The sequence below is a fragment of the Alexandromys fortis genome, unplaced genomic scaffold (genome assembly GCF_014885135.2).
Source record: "Alexandromys fortis isolate MF-2015 unplaced genomic scaffold, M_Fortis_MF-2015_v1.1 scaffold_222, whole genome shotgun sequence".
NCBI classification, from domain to species: domain Eukaryota; kingdom Metazoa; phylum Chordata; class Mammalia; order Rodentia; family Cricetidae; genus Alexandromys; species Alexandromys fortis.
In genome coordinates, this window is record NW_026068108.1 from 1,901,650 (window position 1) to 1,910,538 (window position 8,889).

The window sequence follows — 8,889 nt, forward strand, 5'->3', positions numbered from 1 at the left end:
CATGGGACTTCTGACAGGGCCGAGCCTCAGGCCCATGACAGCCACCCGACCAGGAAACTGAGGATGGTACAGGCCCCGTGGGTCATTATAGCTGTTTTTTTTTTTTTAAAATATTTATTTATTTATTATGTATACAATATTCTGTCTGTGTATGTGCCTGAAGGCCAGAAGAGGGCGCCAGACCTCTTTACAGATGGTTGTGAGCCACCATGTGGTTGCTGGGAATTGAACTCAGGACCTTTGGAAGAGCAGGCAATGCCCTTAACCACTGAGTCATCTCTCCAGCCCTTTTGTCTGTTTTTCAAGACAGGGTTTCTTTGTGTAACCCTGGCTGTCCTGTAATTAGCTTTGGACCAGAGTGGCTTTGAACTCAGAGACCCACATGCCTCTGCCTCCTAAGTATTGGGACTAAAGGCACACACCACCAAACCTTAAATGATTAAGGTTTCTTAATCATTTCATCATCATGAAAATCAAGCAAACTTACTAAAGAAAGTTTATCGTTTGCATCTCTCTTCTACCTCTGGTTTCCCAGCAGAGCAGTTCATGGAGGAAGGCAGTGGCACACAAGGAGAGGGGGCTTGAAGCAAAGAGAGGATGTAAAGGCTGGAGGTGCCACGTGCCCGAAGTGGAGCAGCAAGCAAGGCTGTTGTGGTGTCCCAACCCCTCAAGGCATGTTCCCTTGCAGCCATCTTGGCAGGCTGGGATGGGGGAAGAGTAGACAGATGGCTGGACGGCTGGTTGAGCCAAAGTTGGGGAACTACCAGATGGAGGTGTTAGAAAGACGGGGGTGAGGACACTGGAGTGCTGGCAAGAGAATGGCTGATAACAAGGCCATGGAGTCCAGAAAATCTGGGGAGGGAAGTGAGGCCAAGAGGCTTAAAGGAGAGTGAACAGAGCTTGGAAGAGGCTTCCTGAAGTGACTTCTACTTGATAAAAACAATGTTCTAGAAATAATCAGCTCGGGATGTTTATGAAGTGAGAGAGTTCATGCCAAAATTATTGTGGAGGTTCTGTAATCAGAGACCTTGTTATACTGAGACATAAAAAGATTAAGCCAGAGAAACTCCTGTTGGCCTGAGACACTGTGCAGAGGGACACCGTCTATAGCACACTAATGTGACTAAGAACAAAGAGCAGTTCTCCAATGAGCAGAATTTCACAGAGACAAAGGGACCTGCAGGAGTGTTTCCACCTGCAGGAGTGAGTGTTCCACCTGCAGGAGTGTTTCCACCTGCAGGAGTGTTCCACCTGCAGGAGTATTCCATCTGCAGGAGTGTTCCACCTGCAGGAGTGAGTGTTCCACCTGCAGGAGTGAGTGTTCCACCTGCAGGAATGTTTCCACCTGAAGGAGTGTTTCCACCTGCAGGCGTGAGTGTTCCACCTTCAGGCATGTTTCCACCTGCAGGAGTGAGTGTTCCACCTTCAGGCATGTTTCCACCTGCAGGAGTGAGTGTTCCACCTGCAGTCACTTTAAAGAGTTTTTTTTTTAATTTCATGTGTGCATATGTTTGCATGCGATATGTGCATACGTTATAGGTCCCAAGGAGATGAAGTTGTAGGCAGTTGTGAGCCACCATGTGGTTGCTAGGAATTGAACCCAGGTCCTCTGGAAGAGCAGCCAGCATTCTTAACCACTGAGCCATCTCAAGTAAACTATAAGTAAACTTCACTTTAACTCTCAGGAGTCAGCCTGGCACAGTGGCACAGGCCTGCAATTCCAGAAACCAATAGATAGAGGCAGGAGTATCAGAAGTTCAAGCTGCATAGTGAATTCAAGGCCAGCCTAGGCTACATGAGACTGTATCAAAAAAAAAAAACCTAAAACAAAACAAAAGGGGGCTGGAGATATACTTTAGTTGATGTGCCGGTTTGAATGAAATGGACTCCATAGGCTCATATATCTGAATATTTGGTTCCTAGTTGGGAGACTGTTTAAAAAAGCTTAGGAGGTGTGGTTTTGTTGGAGGAGATGTGTCACTAGGGGTGGACTTGGAGGTTTCAAAACTTTACAACCAGGTCCAGTCTCAGTCTCTTTCTGCCCAGTGCTGTGGATGAGATGAAAGCTCCCAGCTACTGCTCCAGTGTCCTGCCTGCTGCCATGCTTCCGACATGATAGTCATAGAATAATCATCTGAGACTGGAAGCCAGCTCCCAATTAAATTCTTTCTTTTATAAGCTGCCTTGATTGTGGTGTCGTCTCATAGTAATAGAACAGTAACTAAAAGAGTTGAGTAGCTGTCCTTTGCTTAGCACGCATGAGGCCTAGGTTAAGTCCCTGACATTATCCCAGTAGAGGAGGCAGGAGGGTCAGAAGTTCAAGAATAATCCAGAGAGATGGCTTAGCTGTTAAGTGCTTGCTTTGAAATCATAAGGACCAGAAATGAGATCCCAGGACCCACAATAACCAGGCATACTCTACACACCATAATTCCAGACCTGAGCAGGGTGGGCTGCTCATGATGGGGCTTGGTGGCTTGGCTTCCAGTCTAACAGAGAAAATGTGAGCCCCACATTTAAGGAGAAAACCTGCCTCAAAAGACCAGGCAAATGCTGGTCACGGTGATACACAGCTTTAATCCCTTGAGAGGCAAAGGCTGGTGGTCTCTGTGAGTTCAAGGCCAGCCTGGTCTAAGCGCTGAGTTCCAGGCCAGATAGGCCTATATAGTAAGTTTCAGGGATCTGACACCCTCTTCTGGATGACCCAGGCACTGCATTTATGCATATACATACATGTAAGCAAACACTCATTCACATAAAATAAATAAATCTTAAAAAAGAAAAATGTATAGCTCAATAAAAACAATAAAAATATTACAGGCTCATATGCAAGCATCGTTTTTAGCAGAAGCAAAGATGCACAAAGTTCAGAATTATAGAAAAGAATAGGCAGAGAGCGATGGAGAAGCATGAACAGAACAAAAACTCAGCAAGTGAAGGTCCAAAATAACCAACAAGGTGTGGCCTTGTTGGAGTAGGTGTGGCTTTGTTGGAGGAAATGTGTCACTTAGGGGTAGGCTTTGGGGTTTCAGAAACCCAAGTCAGGCCCAGAGGCTTTTGCTCTTTGCTTGCAGATCCAGATCCAGAACTCTCAGGCCTGCCTGTGTGCCACGATTCTTCCTGAATAACGACAAAGGACTAAACCTCTGAACTGTAAGCCAACCTCAGTGAATTGTTTTCCTCTATAAGAGCAGCCATGCTCATGGTGCACAGACTCTTCACAGCCAAGAACACTGAGACACCGTGTCCAAGGGGAACTGGAATTTTCAGGGAGTGTCGCAAGGTCAACATCCTGAAGTGCTCCGGACCAGAAGTATTTTCTATTTTAAGATCTTAAAATTTTTGCCCACATGTAATGAAATGCCTTGGGAACTCAAGTCTGAATGGGCAGTTCATTGTCCCATATATGCTTTATACACATAGCCTGAAGGTAATTTGACACATAATTTTCATCATAAAAATTGGTTTGGAGGAGCTGGAGAGATGAGTTAGCTGTTAAAAGCCCTCACGTTCAGTTCCGCCAGCATCTCTGGGCTGCTGTGAGCACCCGTACGCATAGGTGTGGGGTTTGTAAACCTGTTATCTGGTGACCATCTTCAGACCCTAACAACTGAGCCCTCTCTGAGCACGTTCCCTGAGCTCTTAGGTGATCTTCTACATTCACTAACACTGACAACCACACCCCTGCCTCTTTCTGACAAGGTCTTGCTATGTAGCCAAGGCTGGCCTGGAGCTCTGTTTGTAGCTCAGGTTGGCCCCTAGTTCATGGTTCTCTTAGGTCCATCTCCTACTCCAGTATTCCATGCCTGTAACAGCGTGTTCGGGCTGTNCTCTGTTTGTAGCTCAGGTTGGCCCCTAGTTCATGGTTCTCTTAGGTCCATCTCCTACTCCAGTATTCCATGCCTGTAACAGCGTGTTCGGGCTGGATGTTGGGTCATGGCAAGCATTAACAGAGAAGTTTTTGTCTCTGGGGAATACTCTACTAAGAAATGGAGAGGAATGCTGCTGGTCAAATTTCGTACAATTAAAATGAGCACATACTCTTTTAAAGTTAGTTGTTTGTTTGTTTGTTTTCCGAGACAGGGTTTTTCAGTGTAGTCCTGGCTGTCCTGGAACTCACTCTGTAGACCAGGCTGGCCTCAAACTTGGACATCTACCTGCCTCTGCCTCCCGAGTGCTGTGATTAAAAGTGAACCACCATCACCTGGCTAAATTAATTTTTTTAAAAATTATATCTCATGCAGCCTAGGAAGACTTGAACTCACTGTGTGGCTGAGGCTGGCCTTCAGGTCTTGATCCTCCTGCCTCCACCAGCTCCTCAGCACCACACTCAGCTGCCGTCATACTTCAAAAGACAGTAGACTTAGCTTGAAAGGCATCTGGGGAAGAAGGCGCCAAGTCTATGACCTGGAAACAACTCTGCTCTTCTAGATAATGGAGTCAGAATTAGTGTGAGAACAGCTTGGGAAGCCTGAAGTTAGTATTTCAATTTCTACAGAGAAGAGCATTTTGTGTGGCATTTTCTCACTATGTCTCATGTGTTGGAAGGTTGACTCCAGTGTGGCAATGCTGGTGGTATTTTGGGGTGTGACTTTGGCAGATGGTTGGGTCAGGAGGGAAGGTAGATTCGTGGCTTTGTAAGAAGATCAAGATCTCCCTGGCACCCCTGTTCTGTGCCATGATGTTAAGGTTTCTATTGCTTTGGGACTCCTTGCCCCAGCAAGGAGCTCCTCATTACATGCGGTTGCTTTACCCTGATACCGTGTAGACTCCCTGATCATGAGGAATGCATTTTCTGCTAGGCATGGTGGTTCAAGTCTGTAATCTCAGAACTCCCAAGGTGGAGGCCAGAGGACTAAAGTTCAAGGTTATTCTCACCACAAAGTAATCTAAGGCCTGCGCAAACTGCAGAAGACCCTGCCTTACACCCACAACACCCACGTCCTGCGAAGGATTTCCTTTATCCACCAAAGACTCCACCTCTGGACTCCCAGCGTCAGCGAGTGGCCTCGCACGGCCTTGAGGGGTTTGTGGCACCACAGCTGCACCCAGTGGTCATAAAAGGCTCTGAGTTGTTAGGTAGCTGGTAGAGCTCCAAAATCCTTGCACACACTCCCAGAATAATTTTGAAGTGTCGTCCAGACTGACCTTGAATTTGTGACCCTCCTGCTGCAGCTTCTAGAGTACTGGGACTACAGGCATGCAATGCTCAGCTCAAACTACGCTGCTTTCAATGCTGTATGGTGGTTTTTGTTAACATGACACAAGTCAGAGTCATCTATGAGAAGCTGGAACTGCAACCGAGAAAATGCCTCCAAAGGACTGGTCGACTGGCAAGTCTGTGGGGATTTTCTTGATGAATGATTGATGTGGAAGGCCCCAGCCCACTGCCTGTTGCCTGGAATCATGTAAAACAAACTGAGCGAGCCCCAGAGAACAAGGCAGTGGCAGCATATTCCTCACTGCATCTGTTTTGTCCATGTGTCCGGGTTTCTCTTCCTCCCCTGCTTGATTCCCCCGTGGTGGACTGCGACTGAGACTCATAAATCAGACAAACCCTTTCCTCTCCAAGTTGCTTCTGGGCAGGGCACTTATCATGGTAAGAGAAAGCAAGTTAGGACAAATGCCCAGTGGAGAGAAAACTCACCTGGAATTTTTGTTCTCAGTTTCTGTATCTCTAGAGTTTCTGTCCCCCCAACAGAGTTACTGTCCAGTACAAACCTGAGCAATGCTACATGCCTGCGTTTGTTAGAGCATTTTCAAGAGCTGTGGGCAGGCCAGTGAGAGTGGGCCATGCTTGTCATCCCAATACCTGGGAGGCGGAGGAAGGAGGATCAGGAGTCAAAGGTCACCCTCAGCTACATAGTAGGTTTGAATTCAGCCTGAGCTCCATGGGATTCTGTCTCAGAAACATTGGCAATGATGACAGAGGAGCCATCTGCGATCGCATCACCCCTTTCCAGGACCAGAAACGGGGGCTGGGAAGATGGCTCACCAGTGGTTTAATGGCACCAATTGCCAAGCCTGACAACCTGAGTTTGATTTCTAGGACCCACGTGGTGGAAGGAGAAGACCGACTCTTACACGTTGTCCTCTGACTTCCATATGTGTGCTGTGCGTGCACACTAAATAAAGAAAAATAAACAAACCAAACCAAAACAGAAAAGGGTATACTGCCACCAGATGGTAATAGTACTCCTGCTGGCCAAACAGCCTCAAAAGGAAGATTGTTTAAGAAGGACTGGAGTTAGAGCCTCCATATACACACATACATGAACACGTATATACATAAGCATGCATACACTCGTGAGCATGTATGAACATGTGAACAATGCATGAACATGTACATGCATAAATGAAATATGCACACACATATGAAGACATAACACAAACACAAACATGTATCCACACATACATATACAAATGAAAAATATGCTAGGAAACTCTTTTTTTTTTTTTTTTTGTTTTTCGAGACAGGGTTTCTCTGTGGCTTTGGAGCCTGTCCTGGCACTAGCTCTGTAGACCAGGCTGGTCTCGAACTCACAGAGATCCGCCTGCCTCTGCCTCCCAAGTGCTGGGATTAAAGGCGTGCGCCACCACCGCCCGGCATACCGCTCGGCTTTTTGAGTGACTCTTCTTTAATGTGTCTCTGAACTGTGACATGACATGTAGCTGGAAGACTGTGATTGGTGCTCATGAGGAATCATGGAAAGTAAAAGGATGATGTATAAATCTGTTCACATAAGATTATGTGGTAAAACAATCAAGGAACAAATAACCAGGGAGAAAAAATTTTAATGGTTGAGCTAAAAATTTACACAACCTCGTTGAACATAATATATGCAACATTAAATTATAAGTAATACATGTAATTGTTTTTTCTAGATAGAAATACCTCACTTTGAGAAAACCTGATATACCATAGTCTGACTGGTCATTTAACCTTTTGGAAATTTTGACACAGACTTTTTCATATGGCACGTTCCCTAAACACATTTAAAATAGTTTGATCTCTTACGTTAACTTTAGAGGGAACATCTATTGGTGGAATATGTGCTGTCTTTTCGTGAGTATCTGCTTCAACTTACAATAAAGGCTATTCTATACATCAAATTACAATTTCACCGTAGGATAAAAGCACTGAATTTATGAGGTGCACAGTGGAAGTGCAGAGTGCAGGTCAGCGTGAACACACAGCACAGCACACCACAAATAGTTTCCACTTCCTTCACAGATTTCCTCTTTTAACTGTGTATAACCCACAACATTTTCAAGGGAGCTGGAGACACAGTTCAATGGTAAAGGCCTTGCCTCATATGCTCAGTGCCCTAGGTTTAGTTCCCAACACTGCATAGAAAACAAAACAAAAACCAATAAAACTACCCAAAATCTTTGGTGGAAGCACCTGCATGTCACAGCAGAAACACACACCTAAGGGTATGTGTATATGTGCAAAGATGGGTACACCGCCGTGGAGGTGCGGTCTTTCCTTGTGGCAGGGTATTTAGTCCTAGGCCAGTTTGGCTTGACATCTGGAGCTGGCCCTAGGCTGGAGTTTGTGCTTCTCTTTGGAGAGCATGACGTAAAGCCTGGCTTCTTACTCTGCACAAAGGAGATAAAAGAGTTGAATTCACTTTCTGTCGCAATTTCTAAGTAATAGTTGGGGATGAGGTTGACCTTGCTAGACAGGAGTTAGAGAGAAATCCCTCATTTCCCCCAATATCAAAATGGCCAACAGTGTGACAGGGCAGAGCTGAGCCAAGCACTTGGTCAGGCTTCTCAGACAAGTAGAGTTCTATGGGCAACATTTTAGTGGATCCAGGGAATGGAAAGACGGTTTTTCTTTTTCTTTCTTTCTTTCTTTCTTTCTTTCTTTCTTTCTTTCTTTCTTTCTCTCTCTCTCTCTCTCTCTCTCTCTCTCTCTCTCTCTCTCTCTCTTTCTCTCTCTCTTTCTTTCTCTCTTTCTTTCTCCCTTCCTTCCTTCCTTCCTTCCTTCCTTCCTTCCTTCCTTCCTTCCTTCCTTCCTTTCTTTTTCTTTTTGTTTGTTTTTCAAGACTGGGTTTCTCTGTAGATTTGGAGCCTGTCCTGGAACCAGCTCTTGTAGTCCAGGCTGGCCTTGAAGACACAGAGATCAGCTTGCCTCTGCCTCCCAAGTGCTGGGATTAAAGGCGTGTGCCACCACTGCCCGGTTCCCAGCCTGGATTCATAGAGAGACATTATCTCAAAACAGAAGAAGAAAGCAGCAGATCTCTGTCCCCAACTGGGGTTCATCTATGGATTCTTCTGAGCCCCCATTCCCTATGGCTTCGCTGGCGATTCAGCCCCAACTCCCTGATGTGAAGGGGGCCCTCCCTCCTTAGCTTTCTTACCCCTACAGGCCCAGGGATGGAGAGCTCAGCTTCTCTCCGCCCGGGTTTGTTCACACCCTACGCTTGTTCACACCCTCCCGTGGCCGTGTCAGACAGGATTAGCTTGCTTTCTAGCATGGCTCCCATCTTCTTAACCAGAAACTCAGCCTTTGTCCTGAAAATGTGGGGACCACAGATCCGGACCCGGCTTCTCCTACACCTCAACCCCAGGACAGAAAACCAGGCTGCCTTCTGCTCAGGTCTGCAGGAGTGTGTCAGACTTCAGTTCACCGCTATCCACCAAGGAGCTAGAAGACCTATATTTTAAATGTTTAAATTAATATGATCTTATTCTGTGTTAGATGTTTATATACAGCAAATGATACTGCATAACACCTATAGGTGTCAAGAAAAATTCTGGAGTATCCTTGATTCAAGGGCAGAACAGATAGGATCTTGGTTGCTGTGGAAACCATAGCCACAGGTACTTTGATATTTTCATTTGTTTGTTTGTTTTTAGGACAAGGTCTCACTATGTAGC

At 45.9% G+C, this 8,889-nt stretch overlaps 1 protein-coding gene across 7 annotated transcripts in view; it reads right to left on the bottom strand.

Annotated features, from left to right (window-relative positions):
* Positions 1–6,779: 6,779 nt before the first annotated feature.
* The window catches only part of Agbl2 (AGBL carboxypeptidase 2), a 60,895-nt gene continuing 58,785 nt past the window's right edge, over positions 6,780–8,889 (bottom strand). For all 7 annotated transcript variants that reach the window (XM_050124307.1, XM_050124308.1, XM_050124310.1 and 4 more), the window contains one exon: positions 6,780–7,602. In XM_050124307.1, the coding sequence (XP_049980264.1) occupies positions 7,432–7,602 (171 nt within the window). In that variant the 3' untranslated portion in view covers positions 6,780–7,431. The remainder of the gene's footprint in view (positions 7,603–8,889) is intronic.